The sequence below is a fragment of the Patella vulgata genome, chromosome 2 (genome assembly GCF_932274485.2).
Source record: "Patella vulgata chromosome 2, xgPatVulg1.2, whole genome shotgun sequence".
In the NCBI taxonomy this organism is placed as follows: Eukaryota; Metazoa; Mollusca; class Gastropoda; family Patellidae; genus Patella; species Patella vulgata.
Window position 1 is genome coordinate 80,595,959 of NC_065880.2, and position 27,407 is coordinate 80,623,365.

General features: G+C 37.0%; 1 protein-coding gene across 2 annotated transcripts in view; it reads left to right on the forward strand.

The window, feature by feature from the left end:
- The window catches only part of LOC126809915 (mismatch repair endonuclease PMS2), a 67,929-nt gene that overhangs the window by 2,090 nt on the left and 38,432 nt on the right, over positions 1-27,407 (forward strand). Inside the window, exons 2-5 of one of the 2 annotated variants that reach the window (XM_050534774.2) lie at positions 5,809-5,930; positions 19,712-19,798; positions 24,536-24,638; positions 25,902-26,174. In XM_050534774.2, the coding sequence (XP_050390731.2) occupies positions 5,809-5,930; positions 19,712-19,798; positions 24,536-24,638; positions 25,902-26,174 (585 nt within the window). The remainder of the gene's footprint in view (positions 1-5,808; positions 5,931-19,711; positions 19,799-24,535; positions 24,639-25,901; positions 26,175-27,407) is intronic. The other variant, XM_050534775.2, reaches the window with a different exon arrangement.

The window sequence follows — 27,407 nt, forward strand, 5'->3', positions numbered from 1 at the left end:
CTATGCCCCTCCTCATTAGCTCAGTTGGAGCAGAATAGTAGGACGTTAAACCTCATTTCATTTCATTTTCTGTCCAGGCCAATTTCGTTTCCAGAGCATATCACAAGATATCTTTATGAACCTGTTATAGTAATTGTGCCTTTTGCTGATTAGAAATTCTTTTCGGTTTAATCATGGTTGTGTTTCCTTGGAGACAGGGAGTTGGGTGGTCCAGTGATCTAACACATATGCTATAGATCATAAGGTCTGTCATTGAATCAAGTGGCGATTTTTCGATCTAAAGATTCTACATGACAAGAAGTAGTGTCGCCTGTCCAACCTCGTGGGTTTTCTCTGGGTCCTCCAGTTTCCTCCCATAGATAAAAACCCTTACATGTATGTGCAAACGAATTATTGAAGGTATACCCTAGGTTAGTGCTCTCTCTCTCTCTCTCTCTCTCTCTCTCCAGGAAAACAAATATGAGTAGTTTTTGGTATACAATTTTTATTCAGGAGCATAAATAAATGCTTTAGCCTTTTAATCAAAATTGCAGGAAATCGAAATTTAAACTTCGACTCCCCACTAAGACCAGAAAAAGAATAATAATAATCTTAATAAAAACAGGTTTTTTATACTGAACGGCTTAATCCGAATAATAATATGCAGTGTGAAATACTAATAATGAATTCTGACAGTTCTGCATAAGATATATAGTCAGTATAAGAGGCGGAAACTGTGTAACATACCGCAACACTTGATACCATACCCTCGATATTTGATAAAAGATGCCTAGGCCTACTTGGCTAAGCCTACACCGTGTGTCTCAAACTGATAACAAATTGTTGTAAATTCACTCCTGGATGAAGATATTAAACATAATCACTTATTAAAAAAAAAAGAAAAAAAAGTTTAAATCGAAACAAGTAACAGTAGGCCTACACTGTGTCAAACTCAAAAGTGTCATTCCCAAGTACATAATTTTTTTTCTCGAAAATTTACTCATGGATGAAGTCATTAAACATATCTATACAAATTAATAGTCCGGGAGCTAGGTAGGTTTTGTTCAACATGGAAGGTGCGGGAGGTTTGTGATGCTGCTTGTGTATGGCTGGGTTAGGAGACCCCAGAAACCCAATTCTTAAGTTGCGCCAGTGGTGGGTGTGGTAGCAGGAGCCACCCATAGTACCCCCCAATATTGGTTTATTCAACATGGAAGGTGCAAGTGCCACTTCAATGGCATTTGATAGAGGAATGTGCCCTGAATTAGGAAATATAACTTAAGAATGGGATTTTTGGTTGAAAGGCCATTTAAGAGGTCAAAGGTCACCAATTAGCAATTTTTCGAATTTACTCCAAATTATGTTTCCATTATCTCGTGATCTATTCCAGGTATATTACACAAAACTACATGGACATTTTTTATACTGCTAGGAACAAAAATATGAGACATAAAATTAATGAAGTTTTAGCTAAAAGTATGACACAATCTAAAAAATAACGAAAATATCAGGTGACCCCCTTCGGTAATTAAAATGTTAATCAATATGAAAGGTGTGAGTGAGAAACCAAGGTTAAAATGTACGGAATGATATCAGAAATCATTATCATCAACTTAAGAATGAAATTTCTGGTGGACAGTGTACTTACATGTAAATGAAATGAAATGAAATGGAGTTTAACGTCCTACTGTTCTGCTCCTAACCTGGGCTAATGAAGACGGGCATACGCCATACAGTGTGCTATGAGGGAAATTTTGCCCGGACAGCGGCACTACGGCCTACTCTTATATCGAATTCCAACTGCCAAGGGATCTTTTACGTGCACGCCAATGTGTACACGGGACCTCGGTTTTTCGTCCCATCCGAACGACTAGACAGCTTTCCTTGTCAGCCCCTCCGTCCTGCATCACTGACAAGGGAGAACCACGCCGGAAAATCTGGATGGACTTTCTCGGCCAATGCAGGGATCGAACACCAGACCTCCAGGCTAGCGAGCTAGCGTCTTACCCACTTAGCCACGTGATCCCCCAGTGTACTTAAGAAGAGAATAATGCTCAGCTGGTTTGTACCGAATGCCCCTAATTAGAAATTTAATAAACATGAAAGGTGTAAAATGTAGGGAATGATCATAGGATTCACAACCACTAACTTAAGAATGAATATTTAGGTGGTAAATGAACTTAAGAACAGCAGATACATGTATGACCAATAACCTTAAAATATCAGTGACAAGCAGTACAATATGCTTACAATGCTAAATTTCCTCTTGATCTCTATCAGGTAGTAACAGTGATACATTAGTTACCGCCTACTTCCTTCATACTAAAAGTCATTTAAAACATAAATTATGCAATGTTACCAGGCTTCCATCCACTACTTTTTACTTTTCACTTCCCCCAATCGACGCCTTTCTGCATATTTTTGGAACCTCTGCATGTGAATCACTTGCCCATCTCTTGTGTTGCATTTCACAGCCGCACAGCAGACCATTTATGTCATTTAAACACACATCAAATTATAGGCTATTATGGAGACAATTCTTTTCAGATGGGTAACTTAATGGCGTCCACATGGCACGTGACTACCATTAGCCAATCAGAATCTTGACACAGGTTGGTCAGACTCTCTCTATATAAGGCTCTGGTACCACTCATTTTGCGAGAGGTGTCAATTTCGAGTAATTATATCAGTATTCAATTTGAAAGAAAACTACATCCCGTGTATTCCCCACGTATTGTAAATAAAATGTAAAAGAATAAATACACGTAAACGTATGAGAAATCAAAGTAAGAATTCCCATAAAATATTATTGTCTATATCGCGTGTGTCTATATAAATCAAGTTTATTGGTTAATTTCCTTGTGTGTCCGCTTTGACAAAAATAGTAACACACGATAAAAAGCAGACTAAATTGTTTTCTGACGAAGAAATGACAATTAAAATGAGTGGGACTTCGGAAGCCACTGCCAAGAATTGGCTTCAGACAAAGACACAAGCAAAAATCTACATCACATTCAAAAACTGTCACAGCTACCTGTAGCAGTGCTAAAGAAATTTAAGAATGAAATCTAATCATTTGTTACGAATTAAAGTATTATCTTGTTATTTAGTTGTATGTTGAAACTGAAAAACTGCTAATCAATTTTTATACGCCCACATTTAAATGTGGTCGTATATTGTCGTCGCCCCCGTCCGGCGGTCCGGCGTCCACAATTGCTTGTGGACGCTCTAGAGGCTAAAGTTAATATCCGATTGACTTTAAATTTATACACAGTGTTTAAGGTCTTGAGACGAAGACGCCTATTGATTTTCAGCGATTTCCAATAATAACTGCCAGAGTTATGGCCCTTGATCACGTCAAAAAATCTTTTGGACGCTCTAGAGGCCAAAGTTAATATCCGATTGATCTTAAATTTATACACAGGGTTTAAGGTCATGAGACGAAGAAGCCTATTGATTTTCAGCAATTTCCGATAATTACTGCCAGAGTTATGGCCCTTGATCACTTCAAAAAATCTTGTGGACGCTCTAGAGGTCAAAGTTAATATCCGATTGTCTTTAAATTCATACACAGTGTTTAAGGTTATGAGCCGAAGACGCCTATTGATTTTTAGCAATTTCCGATAATTACTGCCAGAGTTATGGCCCTTGATCACTTTGAAAAATCTTGTGGGCGCTCTAGAGGCCAAAGTTAATATCCGATTGACTTTAAATTCATACACAGTGTTTAAGGCTGACCTTAAAAATATCTTTGTTTCGCCTAACGCGACCGACTTACTAAAACAACCCCCAACTTAAATTATTTTATTGCACTTTTCCACGATCTTTTTATTTTATTTTGTGTGTCAACCTGAAATATATCATGAGAGTTATTTCCCTTTACTATGGCTAAGGTTTGATTCATTATTGAAACTGGTTGATCAAGACGAAAGCATCATAGGTGTCGCTTCTCAACAAAATGGTTGCAGACGAAAGATCGTCCATTCCCACGAAATGATTCTGCCTCTATGTCTGTGGTGCGTCGTTTTAAACATGACGACGATATTTTCAATATCCGTTTTCGAGAAGAATGAAGGCACAACCCGCACGATCGTTAAAAACGTGTTGAAGGAGTTTCACACTTCAAGTTCGTGGCAAATCGTGTGCGAGTCGTGCATCACGATGTCATTGATTTGTTTGCCAATAAAGAAGACAAATGTTTCCACCCGGAAAATTATCAAGCTGTCAAATTAGCTCTTAAGTTTAATTAAAACTTTAAGTTTGTTACTTTTTACATCAGACCCAAAATTCATTAAACAAAATTAATGAATCTGTAGTATACAGCTAATAAGTTTTCTGTATTGATTTCTCTGACTTTAAAAAAAAAATCTGAAGAAAAAAAACGACCTACTGACCCTTCTCCTCGATTGTGGGTCGGGTTTGGTGAAACAAAGATATTTTTAAGGTCAGCCTAAGGTCATGAGACGAAGAAGCCTATTGATTTTCAACGATTTCCGATAATTACTGCCAAAGTTATGGCCCTTGATCACTTTGCAAAACCTTGTGACGCTCTAAAGGCTAAAGTTATCATCCGATTGACTTCAGATTGATACACAGAGTTTAAGATCGTGAAACTAACAAGTATATTGATTTTCAATGAATTTTTATGACTTGTAACAGCTAAATCCATGATATTAAAAGTTTTGTATACAAAACGTTGGCATGGGGCAGAACTTTATAAAAAACAAACAAATTATAATGGTTTTCTGAGTTGTTGCTCTTAATCAGATTCTAGTGTATTATAAATGTTTCATTACCGAAAAAAGTAAAAATATGCGACAACTCTTGTTGACTGCCCGGACGATTTAGCTGCTCTGGGCGTATGTTACGTTGCCTGGCAACCTATCTTTAAATTTGACAAAATTGGACTTTTTGATTACCAACAGCCCTGATTGTAGGCCATAGAAAGTATAAAGAAACGAAATATAGATCTGTATTTTAATCAGATTGGTAAAATTGTAGAAATGATAAATATGCGTGACTGTGAGTTGCATGAAACGTACTCAAATAGAAAAGATCTTATTGAAATAAGTGTAGGAAAAAATGTAAAATAAATAAATAAATGTTGTGTACATGTATGTGTGTTTTATTTGTTACTGTATCCAGGGTGTTCGGGTAATAGATAATGGGCCTGTCCATGTTATATGTTTTGTTTGTTTCAGTATCCAAGGTGTACAGGTGATAGATAATAGGCCCGTCCATGGTATATGTTTCATTTGTTACAGTATCCAGGGTGTACGGTAATAGATAATGGGCCTGTCCAATGTACATGGTATATGTTTTATTTGTTACAGTATCCAAGGTGTACAGGTGATAGATAATGGGCCCATCCATGGTATATGTTTCATTTGTTACAGTATCCAGGGTGTACGGGTAATAGATAATGGGTCTGTCCATGATATATGTGTTATATTTGTTACAGTATCCAGGGTGTACGGGCAATAGATAATGGGCCTGTCCAATGTCCATGGTATATATTTTATTTGTTTCAGTATCCAGGTTGTAGGGGCGATAGATAATGGGCCTGTCCATTTTATATGTTTTATTTGTTTCAGTACGGTATCCAAGGTGTACAGGTGATATGTTTTATTTGTTACAGTATCCAGGGTGTACGGGTAATAGATAATGGACCTGTCCATGATATACATGTATGTTTGATTATATTTGTTTCAGTATTCGTTGTGTAGGAGCAATAGATCATGGTTCTACCCATGGTATATGTTTTATTTGTTTAAGTATCGGGTGGGTATACAGACAATAAATAACTGGTCGATATTTAATTCATTTCAGTATACGGGCAATAGATAAAAGTTCTGTACATCGTATATGTTCTGGTCAGGTTGTATTAACTCTGGCTGTAGGTGTGAAAGAACTGGTAGAGAATAGTATAGATGCAGGAGCTACTTCAGTAGGTAAGTCTTTTCTCTTTTTTTTGGGAGTCATGGTGGATCGATGAGAAAGACTTTCACTTGCTAACTTGGAGGTCCCATATCCGATCCCTGCGTTGACCTAGAAATGAAATGAAATGAAATGGGGTTTAACGTCTTACTGTTCTGCTCCTATACTGGGCTAATGAAGATGGACATACGCCATGCAGTGTGCTGTGAGGGAAATTTTACCTGGGCACTATGGCCTTCTCTTAAATAGAATTCCAACTGCCAAGGGATCTTTTACGTGCATGCCAATGTAAACACAAGACCTTGGTTTTTCATCCAATCTGAACAACTAGACAGCTGTCCTTGTCTGGCCATCTGTCCTGCACCACTGACATGGGGAAAGCATGATTAACTTTCTCAGCAGGGATCAAACATGCGACCTCCATGCTAACGAGCCAGCGTCTTACCCACTTAGCCACAGTGGCTCCTGTGAGATGAGGGAATGATGAATTAAACTATTTTCTTTCATCATGTCATGTATTCTTCACCATGATGGAGGCCCAGGGAAACAAGTTGGTCCAAGGGTCCAGGGAAACAAGTTGGTCCAAGGGTCCAGACTACAGAGCTACCAAGTCCGCCACTGTTGACAAGATGTTCAACTACATGCACATGATATGCTAACAACATCTAATCAGTTTTGCTTCAATCACTTTCAGAAAATCTGTATTTTCAATTTGTGAGTTTAAGATAAAACTAGAAAACTGTTGCATGCAATCAATCCCTGAGAGGCTTGGATTTGAGATAACCAAATAAATTTTTAAAATTATTTAAAAGCGATTAGGACCAAACTGTTAAAATATGTAATTTCTTTTAATAGTTACCATAGTGATTAAATTAAAGATAGGAATATTCAAATTATTTAAATAGTTACCATAGTGATTAAATTAAAGATAGGAATATTCAAATTATTTAAAAAGTTACCATAATGATTAAATTAAAGATAGGAATATTCAAATTTTTTAAAGCGATTTGGAGCAAACTGTTGTATGATTTAATTTGTTTTAATAGTTGTCTAGAAATATGTGGGAACCATTTCGGAAAATCTAGGTATTTCGGAAAATCGTGATGAACTTTCTAGGTCAACGGGGAGCCACGGTGGCTAGCACGCTGGCTCACTAGTCTGAAGGTCGGGTGTTCGATCCCTGCATTGGCTGAGAAAGTTCATCGGGATTTTCCGACGTGGTTTCCCCTTGTCAGTGGTGCAGAACGGAGGGCTTGACAAGGACAGCTGTCTAGTCCTTCAGATGACATGAAAAACCGAGGTCCCGTGTATACATTGGAATGCACGTAAAAGATCCCTTGGCAGTTGGAATTCGATATAAGAGTAGACGATAGTGCCGCTGCCCGGGCAAAATTTTCCTCATAGCACACTGTATGGCGTATGTCCGTCTTCATTAGCAGGGATCGGATATGGGATCTCCAGGTTAGTAAGTCAAAGTCTTTCTCATCGATCCACCATGACTCCCAAAAAAAAGAGAAAAGACTTACCTACTGAAGAGGTCCCATATCCGATCCCTGCGTTGACCTAGAAATGAAATGAAATGAAATGGGGTTTAACGTCCTACTGTTCTGCTCCTATACTGGGCTAATGAAGACGGACATACGCCATGCAGTGTGCTGTGAGGGAAATTTTACCTGGGCACTATGGCCTTCTCTTTATTAGCCCAGTCGTGGCAGAGTAGGACATTAAACAGCATTCCATTTTTATTTCACCTAATGTCTCTTTATTCTAAACTGCAGATCGATCTCTCAATTCAGGGCTAGAAATTCAGGTGAATCTCCGAATCTGATTCGCGTTAGGATTCTTGCAAGAGCTTATGTTGCGAATCCTTGTAGATTCGCGTAAAATTTTTCTAAAAAAAAAATCTCAGAGAATTGTCGACTCCGACTATTGAATGTTGGTCAGTATCGGCTGTATTTTGTCGGCTTTAGCCTACTGACATTTAATCTAGGCGATTGGTAAAACAATGAATCCATCACTATAGTATCATAAATCAATCTACTTTTGGCTAAATTACAATGGGGTAATTATTACTTGTTAATAAAAAAAAAAGTCAATCAACTTGCTTGTCGTCTACAAAACAGTCATACCTCATATGGTTCTTAATCCGAGCAATTAGCAAATTTAACAGTGATTTTGACAATCGGTTAAAAAAAACAAAACACGCTTGCTGATAATTCATAAAAGGTTCAGTAAAATACTCCATGTGGCGAATAAAGACGATCTCGGCATGGTTTGCGAATCGCACGTCTCCTACGCCCCGTCCGTGTGAATCCCAGGTACAGGTAGATATTACAATAATAACTGAATCATACATTGATGGATTCACTGACCAGTTGTTAGGTAAAATTAAATCTTCATTGAATATAATCCCCTGGTAGAACACTGAATAAACGGAAAGAGAAACAGTGGGTATTTTCCCAACAGAATCTCAACCAGATCTAAATAGCGTTTATACACATGCTGACAGAGGCTTAATTTTTAAAATATTATTGAAGCTATATCATAGTTGTACGAATTTTATTTTATAGCAATTTCAATTGTGGTTGGCATGTGATCATTGACGAATGAATAAAAACTTTTGCAAGTTACGTTATGGACAAAAGACTACAAATTGTGCTATGAAGAAATGCCATGGTGCCATATCAACTTATTTTGACTAAGGCATTTTCTGGATATTACTTTTGACACTATTTAAGTGTTTACCAAAAAATCCATATGATTGTTCTATTTTTATCATTGTTCTTGTATTTTGATGTTTTAGATTAACACAATAAATAAAATCTTGTTTTTTTAGACAGTATTATTAATTAAGATTCGGAGGATTCGCGCAGATGCCATATATGAGAATCTTCTTTGATTCTCGCAAAAAATGAGGAATTTCTAGCCCTGCAATTTTATATGAATAATCTTTACCTTATTGGAAATTTGGGAGCCGTGGTGCCCGAGTGAGTCGATGATCAGACACAGGTTCATTAACCTGGCAGAGAAAGTTCCTAATGATTTTTGCAGCATGATTTTTCCTTGCCTAGGGGGAACCACAACAATGTGAAATGAGTTCAGCAATTGCAGGTTAAGGAAATATAAAAATATAGTGATATTAATTATTAAAATATAGGAAAGTAGTACCAGTGACCTGATAACATTTATCTGGCGTACTAAGTAATGACTGTCTACACGCACGCAATCTACTGTACATGTAGCATCTGCTTTGTTTTATTGATATTTGCTTCGTAAGAGGCTGGTGGACGTATCATAAGGTCATTGAGTCAACTGGCGGGGTTTCGATTCCCTGGTTGTACGTGACAAGGAGTAGGGTCGCCTGTCAAACCTTGTGGGTTTTCTGAGGGTCCTCCAGTTTCCTCCCACTGCTAAAGACCCCTACGTGCAAGAGAATTATTGAAATAAAATTAAACTATATGTTAGTCCCAAAATTATCCACTTTTTGTCGAATGGACGTTAAACCCCATGTGTCTCTGCTCCTACTGGGCTAATGAAGTCGGGCATGTGCCATTCAGTATGCTATGAAGGAAATTTTGCCCGGATAGCGGCACTACGGTCTACACTTAAATCGAATTTCAACTGCCAAAGAACATTAAGGTGCATGGCAATTTGTACACGAGACCCCAGGAACAAAAATGGGTCTAACAGCACATATTAATGTAATGTGAATTATATAAGTGATTTGTATTCGATTTTTAAAAAATATATTGTAGTTTCTAATCAATTATTTTTAGTGAAATATGTGAACAGTCCAAATTGAACGGCAGTCATTTGTGTCTGCTTAGTTCATTCTACACATTTTTTTTTTTATTAATTGTCGTTTTCGAATGCGTCAATACTAATCACTTAGGCTTTGTCTTGTGGGATATTTTTTTCTTTGTTATTTACAAATGGCACCCAAAACATTCGAGTACACGACTTGTTTACTGATTTTAAAATGTTCATTGTGTCTTAAATATTGTATATATTAAAGTGCACATAAGATGGGCCTGGAAACTTTGAGATAGGTGTAGCCAATGGTTACTATATCCACTTTACGGCAAGTTCACGCCAATCTGGTTGAAATTAATTCAGTTAACTTCACTCAAAGTTGTAAAAATAGACCTTCCGTAAAAACGACTTTGCCAATTATCGAAAACACTCTTAATCCCCTCAGACGCCAGTGACGTCACAGTGACCGAATGCATATTCGGAATGTTTATTCCTTAATTACCTATATACAGCCGGCGTGTGTATTCTTTACCGCCTGAAGGATTCCTTAATTCCCCCTAATTAAATAAAACAATTGACTACGGAATAATTTGTTTTGTAATTCATTTTAATTTAAGATCCAATTTAGAGCTCCTACAACTTTTAAACTTTGAAGTTTTGAACTCTTAATTAATTTTTTATAATATGGAACTTATTTGACCAACACTTTTAATATGTAAATAATATACGGGTCCAGGTATGTGGTTTTTACTGCGAGCACTTCGCTTTTCCACATAAAGTGTAGTGTCGTTAATATCTGTCAATAATTAATCAATCCGACTATAAAAGTTATACAGGCATGGGTTATAAATTAATTTACACGTTGGTGTTAGCAGTGAGTGTTAGTGGGATTAAGAATGTTGATTAGGTAATTATCTTTTTTTACGCCGGCCAGATCAAAGACATCACTCTAAGTGGAACGTGTGCGTAATACCTCACGAACGAACTAATGGTAGAATCATACACACACACATTCATTGTATAAAATAATTAAGTTTTACTAATAAGTTGTTTAAAATTACTATATACCCAATAATTATTGCTCACCAGTGTTTTTGTAATCAAGTAGCCTCGTATTATTTGTTCATTGGCGTTTAAACAACATTTAATTGATGGATGGATTAACGTTTTTGATACGATTAGGTTATAATGTCTAACATCGGTTATCTTCTCTATAATAAAAGTATTTTACAATTGCATTGACAGTTTAATCATTCATCAAACGGCACCAGGAACTCCACGAATGATCCCGTGCAATTTTCGCGGCGAAGTTTAACCTCATTTACTACACCCGTAGTACATGGAATGGTACATGATAATAAGATACCAAGCTTTGATTGGCAGAGAAATGAGTGCGATCTATTGTACATGTTATGCATAGTCATCGGAAAATTCCATATTCACTGTAGTTTTTCTTTATGTATAGAAATGGTTATTATTATATATAGCTAATAATGAATATATCGACAAATGACTGGCACCATTTGTATTTCTGTACTTAAGTTTGGGATATCAAGTATTACAGGGTTATCCAAATTACCGGTAAATGCGGTAATTTCTTGAGTCATCTTCATTTGACACGTGGACTATTTAAACAAAGGCAGCTTAAATTGATTACGGCATGATACAGCATTTTAAATTCACTCTAAAATATTCCAATCACAAATGTCTAATCTATACCAATGAAAAACGATAATTCGGTGATTATGATTAGGCCAGTCACTTGGTAATTGGACCGTCAATAGACGCTTGTCCAGTTGCCGTGTGTATTGATAGTGCTATATTGTACAGACAGTGAGATATTGTGTAGATAATGTATATCCTATGTGTAGTGCCTGTGACGTCACCAGCCAATCAACCGGATTAAGGTCGTAATTGAAAACTCGAAAAGCGTTTTGGCGTGTCGGATACTTAAACGTTAACAGCGGACTTAATTTTAATCAGATTGGTGTGAACTTGCTGTAAAGTTGATATAGTAACCATGGGCTATACATACATGCAATTTAGATTTTTGATCTTACGTGGTCTTTAATGATCACATATTTTCATGGGATAACAGCATCAATGACCAATAATGAATTATAATTTGTGTTGTTAATTTCGAAAAATATTATTATGGAAAATATATTTGAGGATCACTTCGCGAAGTGGGTAAGACGCTGGCTCGCTAGCCTTGAGGTCGGTGTTCGATCCCTGCATAGGCGGAGAAAGTTCATCCAGATTTTCCGGCATGGTTCCCCCTTGTCAGTGATGAAGGACGGAGGGCCTAACAAGGACAGCTGTCTAGTCGTTCGGATGGTACGAAAAAACGGGGTCCCGTGTACACATTGGTGTGCACGTAAAAGATCCCTTGAGAGTTGGAATTCGATATAAGAGTAGGCCGTAGTGCCGCTGTCTGGGCAACATTTCCCTCATAGCACACTGTATGGCGTATGCCCGTCTTGATTAGCCAAGTTCGGATCAGAACAGTAGGACGTTAAACCCCATTTCATTTCATTTCATTTGTACAGTGTATCGAGTTGCCGGTTTAGTTCCAACATCTTTGTATGTACATTCATGTCCTTATTCCCTTAATTTGTTAAGATTTATCTGTATGTATAGAAACACAGCGCTATAAACGATTTGTAAAACAGTTTATTAGTTCAATTCAAAATATATACAGTATGTGTATTTCCTGTAAACTATGTGTCCATAATGCCTAATACAGTGCAATACTATTAGTTGTCCCCCGCCTTTCGAAGAAAGCAGGGGACTATTAAAATGGGTCTGTCTGTCTGTCCGTCACACTTTTTGGGACACAATAACTCTCTTCCTAATTGAGCTAGAATGTTCAAACTTGGTGTATGTGTTTATTAGGTCAATGCCTTGATGGAGTTCGAAGATGAGCATTTTCCGCTTAGGGTAAGCAGAGATAAGCAATTTGATTGGTTGATGCTTTGGGACACGATAACTCTCTTCCTAATTGGGCTAGAATGTTCTAACTTGGTGTATGTGTTGATTAGGTCAATGCCTTGATAGAGTTCGAAGATGAGCATTTTCCGCTTAGGGTAAGCAGAGATAAGCAATTTGATTGGTTGATGCTTTGGGACACGATAACTTTAGTTCTAATTAAGTGAGATTGATGAAACTTGGTGTATAGTTTCATTACAGTAATACCTTGACTAAGTTTGATAATGAGCATTTTCTGCTCAGGGTAAGCAGAGCGATACGCAATTTGATTTTTATATGTGTCCTCTAATTATTTTCCTATTTCGGCGGGGGACATCAGCCTCACTGTTGGTTTGTTACATCTGTAACACATACATATAGGGTGCAATACTATTAGTTATATCTGTTGAGAGAGAGAGAAAAGGGGTTTAACGTCCACTCAACACAAACTAGGTCATTTCGGGACTAACACATGGTTCAATTTTTATTTCAATAATTCGCTTGCGTGTAGGGGTCTTTAGCAGTGGGAGGAAACCAGAGGACCCTGAGAAGACCCACGAGGTTGAACAGGCGACCCTACTCCTTGTCACGTACAACCAGGGAATCGAAACCACGCCAGTTGCCTCATCCGGCCATCCAACCCCACCTAGTTATATCTGTAACACATACATATACGAACAATTCAAATAATTTGATTATTTATTATTACTATTGCCCGTGACTGTACAGCACAGTGGATGCTTATAGCTGGCCCTCGGATCCATTGATTTGATATTTATTGCTGATTTCTTACAATGACTATATAGTTTTTCTTGTCGGTTTTGTTTTGCGTGTAGTGCAGTCCTCTTACACATACTTTTGGGTAAGCAGGCCTGGAAATAACGGTTTTAAACACTCATAAAATAGTACCTGACATTTTTGTCGCCCGCCTTTCAAAGAAAGCAGGGGACTATTAAAATGGGTTCGTCCGTCCGTCACACTTTTTGAGACACAATAACTCTCTTTCTAATTGAGCTAGAATGTTCAAACTTGGTGTAGGTGTTTATTAGGTCAATACTTTGATGGAGTTCGAAGATGTGCATTTTCCGCTTAGGCCGTTAGGGTAAGCGGAGATAAGCAATTTGATTGGTTGATGCTTTGGGACACGATAACTTTACTTCTAATTAAGTGAGAGTGATGAAACTTGGTGTATAGTATCATTACATCAATACCTTGACTAAGTTCGATAATGAGCATTTTCTGCTCAGGGTAAGCAGAGCGATAAGCAATTTGATTGGCCAAGATTTGGGAACACAATAACTCTCCTTCTAATTGAGCTAGAATGTTCAAACTTGGTGTAGGTGTTTATTGGGTCAAAACCTTGATGGAGTTCGAAGATGAACATTTTCTGCTTAGGGTAAGCAGAGATAAGCAATTTGATTGGTTGATGCTTTGGGACACGATAACTTTAGTTCTAATTAAGTGAGAGTGAGGACACTTGGTGTATAGCTTTATTACATCAATACCTTGACTAAGTTCGACAATGAACATTTTCTGCTGAGGGTAAGCAGACGGATAAGCAATTTGATTGGTCAAGACTTTGGAACACAATAACTCTCCTTCTAATTGAGGTAGAATGTTCAAACTTGGTGTAGGCATTCATTAGGTGCATCCCTTGATGGAGTTCGATGATGAACATTGTCTGCTTAATGTAGCCAGAGATAAGCAATCTGATTGGTTGATGCTTAAGGGGCACGATAACTGTGGTTATAATGAAGTGAGAGCGATGAAACTCTGAATATAGATTCATTATATCATTACCTTGACTAAGTTCGATTGTGCAAATTTTCTGCCTGGGCTAAGGAGCGATAAGCAATCTGATTGATCAAGACTTTGGAACATAAAAACTCTGCTTTTAATTGAGTTAGAATGTTTAAACCTGGTGTAGATGTTCATTAGGTGAATGTCTTGACTGATTTCAATGATTAACATTTCAAGCTAAAGCTAAGCAGAGCTAATCAGTTTCATTGGTCGATGCTTTGGGACAAGATAATCTTGATTCTATCTGATAGAGAGTGATGAAACTTAGTGTGTAGTTTGATTGCTCTATACTTTCGAAAAAAATAAATGTGGGATTAATTAATATGTGTCATCTGTTTATTTTGTGGATTTCTGCAGAGGACATCAGCCTAACTGTTGGCTTGTTAAGCTAAAGGTAGATTGATACATGATACCATAATGATCGGTTCTTTATTTTATCAATCAGCTTTTTCAAACATCAAGTGCCTTTAAACATGCATTATGCAAGAGGTAAATCTGCCTATTGCAGGTCTTTCTTTAGTCCCGAAATGTTATATAAATGATTAATTAGACATTTTAATATTAACATGCAGAAAGACCATAATAAACTCCTGATGCCATCTTATGTGTCAGATTTTCATTGGATTTGAATCCGATCTGCTGTTCAACATCCAATGATGACTGAACGCAAAAATGGATAATCAAGACTTTGTTAACTATTGTGACAGCGGCAACAGTGACAATCGAGGCTACAGACATTTTAAAATAAGATTTTCTTGGCTTAGAGTTAAGCAGTTTGACTGAAATTTTCAGCATATTCAATTTACATCATGCAAAACTATTGTAAATCAAAAAAAATTATAAGATATCTCTCCATAAAATTTACACTTTATCCCAAAGGTTACCATTCCATCTGCTGCTGAAAATGAGGAACATTTTGGTAGCAATGCAATACTGTGAATATCATTGATGTAATGAACAGTGAGAAATATTAAAATACTGTTACCCCCCAAAATAATGCTGTTGTAAACATTTTGGTAGCAATGCAATACTGTGAATATCATTGATGTAATGAACAGTGAAAAATATTAAAATACTGTTAATCCAAAAATAGTGCTGTTGTAAACATACATATATTTATTTTGCATTTAGAAATAGCCCGAAAACAAATCAAAAACTAGAACTGTGATGACGAGTTTCACCGGTGCCCGCATTCTTTAGTGGACGTCACTTCCCGTACTAATACAGTTTAACAGTTTCCCATACGTGTTCAAAAATGAATGTGAAGTGTGAAAACCTTACAAAGTGACTAATTATGAATCGGCAGTCTTATTTCTTGGCCAAGGAATAAGTTTAAAATTAATTTCTGATATCAACATGGTTAAATATCTGTATACTGTTAGTTAAAGGAAGTTAGTAAATAGTATTAGTAAAGGGTAGCGAATAACCATCTTTAGAACAAATATTTGTTTTAAAAGATAAAAATCGTTCCTTTTTTCAAAATCGCGTCACTTCTGTTAATACTGGAAATTTTGGATTGATTGCATTAAATGGCGGTTGGTATACAGTATCAAATGTTAAAATGACTATTAAACTATCAATAAATGTGTTGTGGGTAAAACAACGTAAAAGCTACTCTTGTCCTTGAACAATTGCCTATTTCTTGGCAATGACTGAAGTTAGAAACTATCTTTTGATGTATATATGTTTACAAAAATACATTTTTTGCCACAATGACATCATTTTCGGTGACCAGTTGGTTACATCTAAGGAATATTCACAGAATGGTGCAAATTTTTATGAAAATCAAACAACCATTTATTCTTTTATGGGCAAAAAAGTTGAAAAGTGATTCCCACAAATTTGCCTATATCCTGGAAATTTAAAATGAATGATGGATTTCTGTTTGCTCTTGCTCTTAAACATGCCTTTGAAAATAGTTATGTTTCAGCCTTAAGATCCCAATTGCAGGAAAAAGAAATTCAAAAATTGGCTTCTAAATTTTAACCCCCCAAAAGTGTTCCAAAAAGGTAAAAAATGTATGTTTTCTTAGAATAACATTAATTCTGTGTCAGTTGGCTAATTATTACCCAGTTTATACGCTAAAGGCTAGATCTAGGACGGAAGATAATTCAATTAAATTTATGTTTAATGTGTATTGACAGCTGATCAGTACATATATGTTATCACGAAGTTTCAAGCAAAATTTTGAAAACTAACCCATTTTCTAAAAATGCCACATTCCCAAACTTTGCTCTCAAACAGAGCTATAAAGTCTCAGAAAACATAACTCTGAATCATTTTACCCGATACATTTATACAAATTTAAATAAGACCTAACCTTTTACACCAAATTACTTATTTCGGAGAGTTCGCATGGTTCTGACATGTGCCGACTTTTTAGAATAGTTTTAATCTTTAAGTCACTCCAAATTATCCAATAAGCAATAAACATTTTTGAGCGAAATAAGCAAGGTGGAAACAAAAAAAAAAACTACCAATCCAAACAAAAACAATATTGTTTCAAACAAGCTTCAAAGTGTGAAACCCTAATAAGTATTATTGTCGCGAAACAAACAGGCGATTCTTCTTCACTGGACATATCTAACCGAATGCACAACATTTGTAAGGTACATGTACCAGTCTTCCCTAATGCGATACGCAAGTGTTCCATGTAACGCACGCATAGTAGTAATGTTTATGTTCTGAGAAGGTGACAATGTCTAAATATGTGAAATTTACAAGAGAATACTGGATTTTATCGGACGTCTAAGTCATTTAGGCTAAGGGAAGAAATCAAAGGATAAAAATTCCAAGTATGTCACAAAGTTTTAGCCATTTTAATAAAAGAATGGCAAGCAATCTATGAGTCGGAGTATCACCTGGGGCAGACAGTAGTTTAGCAAAAAGGTCAACTCTTACATAATAAATCTTTAATGAAATGAAATGGGGTTAACATACTACTGCTCCGACTGGGCTAATGAAGACGGGAATGCGCCATACATTGTGCTATGATGGAAATTTTGCCCGGACAGCCACACTATGGCCTACTCTTATTTTAAATTCCAACTGCCAAGGGATGTTTTACGTGCATGCCAATGTATACACGGCACCTCGGTTTTTCGTCTCATCCGAATGACAAATAGTTGTCCTTGTCAGGCCCATCGTCCTGCACCACTGACAAGGGGAAACCACGTCAGAAAATCACGAACTTTCTCAGCCAATGCAGGGATCGAAAAAGTGACCTCCAGACTAGCGAACCAGCATCTTACCCACTTAACCACCGTGGCTCCCTCTTTAAGCGTTTACATTATTTTGCTGACATTACTAACAATGAAAGCAAGAACATTTGCAGATAGTGTATTTTCCCTTGAGAGATCTTTACATTTGTCATTTTCTTTTTTTTAAGTCTGATTTATGTATTTTTTGTGATGTATTTTTTGTTGGGTTTTTGGTGTGGGCGAAAAATCACACGGACTGCCCCAAGTGAGCAGTCTACTGTGTCAAGGCTGGCAACATGTAGGTTGAACTGTTATTAGTTATCACATGTGCAAGGTTTCATTTTAAATCACATCTGGTATATAATCTCATATAATATATACAAGGCCATACAAAAAAAAATATCCTGCTTCTCTCTCAGACAATTCTTTTCAATAATCTAAGGCAGGGGAGGGAAGGATATGCAGTGGCTCAGTGATTAAGGTGGTGGATTGCTAATCCTTTGGAATTTTTCTGGTGTCACCAGGCAATCCCTCTTGTCAGTGATGCACGATGGAGGGATTGACAAGAACAGTGCCTAGTTGTACAGATGAGAAAAAAAAAAACATCCTGTGTACATGTTGGGTGCATGTTAAAGGGACAATAACACTCTTGCTGGCTTGACAGTTCCAGAAAATAAATAATAGCCTTATTATAAGTACTAGATGTTTAAGTGTCCTACCTGTTGTGTAAATTATCCATTACATCCTATTTTACTTGTCCAGAGGGTTCGAAAATATTTTAAAATCCAAGTCACATTTGAAAAGGTTTACGTTAGGCTTTTCAAATCATTTAGTTAAATTTTTCCAATTTTTTAAATTAGGTGGGTTAAGATGAAATTTGTATCACCAATTAATTGGAATATTGTAAAATAGTACAATTTGTTGACCAGAATAAAGATTGGGACATATTATTCAGTTACAACAAGAGTGGTATTGAGCCTTTAAAGAACCACTGACAGTTGAAACCCCATTTCTCTCTCTCTCTCTCTCTCTCTTGTGACAGGGAGTAGCTTCGCCTGTCCAGCCTTGTGGGTTTTCTCTGTGACTTATTGTAACTGCGCCTCAAATGACCAAAAGTGCTAATCAAAAGTTGTTTTGATGAACAAAATTTTTATTCAAACTGTTTCAAACTGCTAATTGTTGACAAATATTTTCTTGTGTTGACTGATTGTAACTGCACCTTATATGACCAAAACTGCTAATAAAAAGTTGTTTTGGTGTGCAAAACTTTATTAAAACTGCCGTCTTCATTAGCCCAGTTTAGGAGCAAAACAGTAGGACGTTAAACCCCATTTCATTTCATTTATTAAAACTGTTTAAAACTGCTAACTAATCGTTCACAGTTACTTTCTTCCCTGGCTTTGACTGAGTTCAACGATGACCATTTTCTGTGTCTACGTAGGCTTAGCTATGTCACAAACGGGCCGGAGGGTTGGGTCGTCTGTCCAACCTTATGGGTTTTCTCTGGGTCCTCCTGTTTCCTCCCACTGTTAAAGACCCCTACGTGCAAGCGAATTATTGAAATAAAATTGAACCATCAGATATTAGTCCCAAAATGACCATGTTTGTGTCGAGTGGATGTTAAACCCCATTTCTCTCTCTCCCACAAATGGTCCTATTCTCACACCATCACATGGGGTTGGATGGCTGAATGGTTAGCACGTGCACGCTGTATCACAAGGTCTGTTATTGAGTCAACTGGCATGGTTTTGATTCCCTGGTTGTACGTGACAAGGAGTAGGGTCCAACCTCGTGGGTTTTCTCCGGGTCCTCCGGTTTCCTTCCACTGCTAAAGACTCCTACGCGCAAGCGAATTATTGAAATAAATTGAACCATATGTTAGTCCCAAAATGACCTAGTTTGTGTCGAGTGGACGGTAAACCCCATTTCTCTCTCTGTCTCCCTCTCTGTCGCTCTCTCATTTATCTGCGATACCACACTCGGTGGAAGCAGACTTTAAACCATAATAGAAGAAGACGAATATGAGAACCACAATATTTTTTTTATATGGCCTAATTACCCTTTTTATTTTCTAGAAATCAAATTAAAGGAATATGGCAGTGAATCAGTAGAAGTCTCAGATAATGGTTCTGGAGTGGAGCAGCAAAACTTTCATGGCCTCAGTAAGGAGACTATTTTAGTGATTTAATTTTCTGTTTAATGAGATTCTGTAATTAGATTTTTTATTATATAATCTCATAATTAGATACAAATTAGGGGGAAGGGCAGTCTAACAGGTGCCCTTTAGATCATAAGGTCTACCATTGAGTCAAGTGGCATGGTTTTGATTCCCATCTCTTGTACGTGACAAAATGTCAAGTGGCATGGTTTCGATTCCCAGCTTGTATCTGACAAGGAGTAGAGGTCAATATTTTAGTTCAGAAATGACCAAGTTTGTGTTGGGTGGAGTGTGGAGGTTAAGCTCCATATCTTTCTTTCTAGATATAAAGCTTATTTTGACCTTTGAAGAAACAAGGGGACTATATCAGGCCTGGAAATAACCAGGGCTGTCGGTAATTTTTCACAGTTGATTAGCAGCACTGCTAATCAAAAAGTCCAATTTTGCCAAATTTGATTAGCAAATTTAAAAATTGATTAGCAGTTTTTCAGTTTCAATGTAAAACACCTAAATACCAAGATATTACTTTAATTCATAACAAATATGATTAGATTCCATTCTGACTATTCTTAGATTTTTTTAGCACTGCCACAAGTACTTGTGACAGTTTGTAAATGTGATGTAGACATTTAGTTAGGTCTTATGTCTGAAGCCAATTCTTGACAGTGACTTCCGAAGCCCCACTCATTTTAATTGTTATTTTTTTGTTACGTTAGAAATCTTCGTTAGAAAACGATCTCGTCTGCTTTTTATCGTGTATTACTATTTTTGTTCAATAGGGCGCACCTCGATTAACTAGACACACGCGATATAAACAATAATATTTTACGGGAATTTTTACTTTGATTTATCATTTTACAATACGTTAACATGTATTTATTTTTTTATATTTTATTTACAATAAGTGCGATACACTGGAGTTATTTATTTCAAAATGAATATGATATAATTACTTAATGTCTCGCAACGTGAGTGCGACTACTTGATTCCCTATTTCCGGTTTAATAGTCCCTATTCATAGAGTTATGTCCCTGTGTTATATAGTATTGTGTCTGGGTAAGTCGAGAAGAAAATGTCACACGAAGAATTCAGTTTTGTTTATAAAATTTTATTCAACATTTTATACATGTTGAAAGTGTTGAGTAAGCCTTCTAGTCTTCAAAATGTGGATTATTCTTGTGACAATATCCAAAATGACAGGCACATTAATGATTCGCAGTAACTGCGAATCAAAAACGTCAGATTTTAATTTTTGGTTAGCAACGGACGAAATATGTATCGCAAATTGCGCTGCGATACTGGTTGTCGGCAGCCCTGGAAATAACGGTTTTAGATGTACCTGACAAAATGTCAGGCACTAATGAAATGGTACCTTACATTTTCAACTTAGTGCTGGACATGTATTAATAATATCAATTAAAAAAACAAATCACTGCCTGACAAAATTACGGGCACCAGAGGTTTTGTGCCTGACAAAGTCTTAATCCATGCCTGACATTGTCTGTGACAGGTGCATTATTTCCAGGCTTGGGGACTATTAATTCAAATTTGTCTGCCCTTGTCTTTATCTTTCTGTCGGTCCATCCGACTGTCAACCCTTTTGTAACGCAATAACTATGCTGCTATTTGAGGTAGAATATTCAAATTTGGTGTAGATGTTTGTTAGATAAATGCCTTGACCTGGGAGCGAAATAACCAGGTTCGCATCTCACTTTGCGATCCATTTCCGACGTCACTATGAGTCGATAGAAAAATTGATTGGCAAAATTTTAGTTGGGAATCTATAAAGTTGGGAATCATTTTTATACGCCCACACAGAAATGTGGACGTATATTGCCGTCGCCCCCGTTCGTCCATCGTCCACAATTTCTTGTGAACGCTCTAACGCCAAAAGTTATCATCCAATTGTTTTAAAATTGACATATATGTTGTTTACATTTGTGAGATGAAGAAGCCTATTTAATTTCAATAATTTCCGTTTATAATGTCTAGAGTTATGGCCCTTGTTTCACTTTGTTGAAACTTGTGAACCCTCTAATGCCAAAAGTTAACATCCGATCTTTGTGAAATTTATATGCAATATTTAAATTAGGGAAACGAAGAAGCCTATTGAATTTCAGCAATTTCTGTTTATTACTTCTAGAGTTATGTTCCTTGTTTCACTTTGTTTAACCTTGTGAACGCTCTAACCCCAAAAGTTATCATCCTATCTTTCTGAAATTTATATGCATTATTTAAATTAGTGAAACGAAGAAGCCTATTGAATTTCAGCAATTTCTGTGTATTATGTCTAGAGTTATGGCTCTTGTTTCACTTTATTGAACCTTGTGAATGCTCCAACGCCAAAAGTTATCATCCGATCTTTCTGAAATGTATATGCATTATTTAGATTAGTGAAACGAAGAAGCTTATTGAATTTCAGCAATTTCTGTTTTTTACGTCTAGAGTTATGGCCCGTGTTTCACTTTATTGAACTTTGTGAATGCTCTAACATCAAAAGTTATCTGCCGATCTGTATGAAATTTACATGCGTCATATTAAATTAGTAAAGAGAAGAATCCTATTGAATTTCAGGAATTTCTGTTTATTACTTCTAGAGTTATTGCCCTTGTTTCACTTTGTTCAACCTTGTTAATACTCGATGGATGAAAGTTATAATCCGATATCTATGAAATTTATATGCATTATTTAAATTTGTGAAACGAAAACCCTGTCAAATTTCAACAATTTCTGTAGATTACTTCCAGAGTTGAGACCCTTGTTTCAATTTGTAGAGCCTTGTGAACCCTCAAACGTCAAAAATTATAATTTGATCTGTATGGAACTGTCTTGTAAAGGCCCCCAATTACCTACAAAGGAATAAATATGCGACAACCCTTGTCGACCCGCTCAGACAATTTAGCTGCTGTGGGCGTATGTTTCGCTGCCTGGCAACCTACCTTTATCAGATATACAGTGCACTCTGTCACATCCGACATCTGATCACTCCGGCACTCTGTTACATCCGACACCATTTTCATGTCCCGATTTATTTCCTTATTACTTCAGCCAAAAAATCTCTGTGTAATTCGACCTCTGTACGTTCCGGGTTACGACATCAATCAGCCATCCCGTCATACGATTTCCATTGAATCGACACCGTATAATCCGGCCTTCAATCGGTGGGTGTGAAGCAAACACTTACCGATCAATTATCCGTGAGATTAAAACCAGATGGGTGTGAAGCCACAAAAGATTAACAAGCAATCACCAATCAATTATCTGTGAGATTAAAACTCGCTACCATGGGTCGTTGTTGATTACTTTGATAATTTTAATCTCTTGTACGACAGTTGTGACAAATACTCAAGAATATCCACAAATTTTCCCCCGAATTCACAGTCGTAAAAATATTCCTAGCACCTGTTGGAAACATTTGTTGTGCATGCCGATTGAACCTGAATAACCTCTATAAGTTTGGTCACTCTACGGATCTCTTCGAACCGTGTGACGACGACCTGGGGCTGCTTGATTCACAGTCCGGAACGTCCCGAATTAACAGAATTGCAATCGAGTGATGCGGAATTCAGTCCTGTCACAGTTCTGTCAATCCCGACGACGGAGGTGGTGTGAGTAGAATTGTGACGTAATTAAACACGACGAACAGGTTTCGGCTGCATGGTTGGATGAGATATTTATATATCCAGTCGACGCATGCGTTGTAGCCCGAAGTACCCATTTTCACTCGAATGTCGCTATTTTTGGGATTGAGAGAATTCGATTCCGGAACGTTCAATCCAGTACGCCCATTATCAATAAACAAGTGATAGTAAAGACAAGAGTGCGATCAACTGAAGACGGCGAAGAAGATAAATTAACGACAGACTTGACCTATTCAAAATGCCTACGCATGTTAAATGAAAAAAAAATTAATGTAATCAAATTTTGAATGTACAGAAAAGTTTATCATTTTTTAAAGGGGATAACATTCTGGTGATTCGAAGTTTTATGTTCAAAGCTACATTATAATAATACTTCCGGTTTTCGTAGTTACAATATTTCCGGTTTTGAGAAAACTGAGTATTCCGACACTCTGCGTAATCCGACATATTGTAACGATCCCGTCGGATGTGACAGAGTGCACTTTAGTTCCATTTATTTCAACATTTAGTTTGCTTAAAAGTTCAAATCCCTCTCAAAACATTTTAATTGCAAGGAACTACCCAAAGCTGTAAACATCTATTTTAAGCAGCCTTGTTTGACACGCGAGGTAGGATCCATTTTCAGCTTGTATTTGTCTTTAATGGCCGCCCATTTACTATAAACATCGAAGCCTAAATAAATTCTAGGATTATCCTCTGCCATCTTTCGTTTAATCTCCGAGTCTGTTACTGTTCTCAGTCTCACAAATGTTAACCATTCTGTTATGATCAGCATGTACCAAGCATTCCCTGTGCACACTACATCACTCAAGCAGACAAGAAAGCAGGCAGCTTACCAGTTAGTTGTACCCTTACATTTTTGTCCTGTGCATGCCCCGTGGGTGTGTTTCAGGGAATTTGGTATTTTTCTAGTAAAATTGGGTGTTTCAATTTTCCATTTATACCCAAATTGCCATACTTTTATTGGAAAAAATTTAGCATAGTTTTATTGGAAAAAAAATTACCCTAGAACTAGAAGCACTTTCGTGGGATTGTATCTTTAACATGAGTATTATAAGAAAATATGTTTGTAGGCCTACATGATGGTTTTTTTTTTTCAGCCTTGAAGCATCACACATCTAAATTACAAGATTTTTCTGATTTAGTTAATGTAGAAACGTTTGGTTTCCGTGGAGAGGCGTTAAGTTCTTTATGTGCGTTAAGGTAAATATTCAATTGTTTTTACACCCATGTTACCGTTGCTCTCCACTGTTGTACTCTGAAAGGGGGGGGGGCCAAATGGTTAGCGCGTGCACATTGTATCATAAGGCCTGTCATTGAGTCAACTGACTTGGTTTCGATTCCCCGTTAATACATGACAAGGAGTTGGGTCGTCTGTCCAACCTCATGGGTTTTCTCCAGGTCCTCCGGTTTCCACCCACTGCTAATTGAACCATATGTTAGTCCCGAAATGACCTAGTTTGTGTCGAGTGGACCTTAAATCCCATCTACCCTTGCACAGTTATCGAACCGTTTGATGGCTCTGGCTACAATAGTTATCATCCCATCTGCATGAAATAGATATTAATTAGTAAGTCTAAACCAGACGTCAGAATTGAAATGAAATAGGGTTTAGCATCGGCAGCACCTGGGCTAAGTAAGATGGGGATACACTATGCCATGTGCTATGGAAAATTTTTCCCAGACAGTGGTGTTTTTGCCTTCTCTTCATTGAATTCCAAATATTAATGGTTCGTCTACTGTCGACGGTGCTACCACCTTCGACGGTTCTTTTACTTAAACATACATTATGCAAGAGCTAAATCTGCCTATTGCAGATCTTTCTTTAGGCCTAAAATGTTTTCTAAATTATTAATTCGACATTAATTAACTGATCCAGGCCATAATCAATTCTCGATGGCATCAGATTTCTCCGATATTAAATAGATTAGAACGTTTCAGCTCTATTTTAATTTAATTTAAAAATCGAAGGAGGGAGTCTTAGCTTCGAACAACCAGTACGGTGGCTGCAATTATTACAAACGTCTTGTCAAACATTCAAAGGCTAATATCTTTGCTCACAATAGAGTAATTGGAATGAAATTTTCAAATTATTCATTTTATATTATCTATTTTCGAACTATAATAGCAAGAATGGCTAGCTCTTTATCTAAATCTTACATAATGTATCTTTAAGGCTCTTGGTTGGTCAAATGTTGTAACACATGCACTTTAGATCGTATGGCTTGTCACTGAGTTAAGTGACATGGTTTTGATTCTTCGCTTGTACATGACAAGGGTTAGGGTCACCTTCCCAACCTTGTGAGTTTTCTCCGGTTTCCTCCACTGCTAAAGAGCCCTACGCGCAAGCGAATTACTGAATAATAATTGAACGATATGCTAATCCTGATATGACCTAATTTAGTAATAGCTCTCTCTCTCTTTCAGAACATGTTAGCCATTTTAGTTACTTTCTATCTTTTGTAGTAATTTAACTGTTATAACGTGTCATACCAAGTCTGCTGTCGGAACCAAATTAGAATATGATAATCATGGAAACATAACCAGCCAATCACCATGTCCGAGGCAGACAGGAACAACCATCTGCCTACAAAATTTATTTCACACCCTTCCAGTTCGCCACAAAGAATTTCTGCGTAATTTAAAGAAAGAGTTTGCGAAGATGATTCAGTTGTTAAATGCCTACTGTTTGATTAATACAGGAGTTCGTATTCACTGTACCAACCAGATAGGAAAAGGGTAATATAGCTTTTATTTTTATGACCAATCTTAAAGGACAATATTGGTGTCAGTCATTATCACATATGTGATAGAAATGGTTTAACACGTTCCAAATATAATTTTAACACAGAGATCATTGCTACGATAGATGCGTAATCAAGGTTTCAACAATCGGAAGTGACAAACGCAAAAGGAAAACACAACTGACTGACACTAATATTGTCCTTTAAAAATAATATCAGGGGCAATGAAATACAGTAAACTTTGCAAAAGTCGGATCGAAGTGGACTGACCCATTTTATCCGAGTTATGCGAAGATCCGAGTTAGCCGAAGACCGAAATTCAATCTTAGCTCAATTAGAAATAAACTGCAAGAGCTGGATAATAATAGATTCAAAGGCACATTTCAAGCTTTTGTTCATATGTGCGAGTAGATAACTTCAGTTTTGGTGCAAGTAGATAACTTCCGTTAGATAACTTTGAAAAATATGCTAAATTTTTTCCCTGAAAGTGTCTCGTAGGGCAGACAGCGTGTTTATTTTTTTTTCGGGAAAATTCTATTATTGCTTCGCATCAAATAGGCTGATTTGTGTCAAAATGATAGGGGAAAGTATTTTGGGACTCTGTGCATGGAATACCTAACCACGTTTTAGACCATCAGGACGAAACTGACTTAGTCAAATTCTGAACATACTGCCGATCCAACTTTGGCGAAGGAAAAAAGCCGGAATTAGATCAAATAGACCAAACATTTTGATCCGATTTACGCGCAGAAATTTAATGAGAAAAACATGCAGGATCAAAGGATCCCAACAATTTTATCCTAGTTGAGCGAAGATCCGGCTTATACGAATCCTACTTATGTGAAGTTTACTGTAAATTGAATGGGGTTTTGACAACCGAGTTGTTTGCAAAAACCATGCCGTGTGGTATGTGGAAAATTTTACCTGGAAAACAGCATTTCTGCCAACATCCAATGTTTATTGGCCCATCCTAAGGACTAGACACTGTTCCTTGACAGGCCCTCTGTCCTGCACTACTAAAAAGGGGAAATCATGCTGGAAAATTTTGAGGAACTTTCTCTGCCAAGACCGGGATCAAATCCTGTTTCACTCTCTCTCTCTCTCGTTACAAAGCCTGTGATGTTTGCAGGTCAACTGTCCATGGGAGACAACTCTCTTTACTGCATCAAATATTTTCATGAAGATTGGTTGTCAGATGTCAAACTTTATTTATTGGTTTAAAGTACAT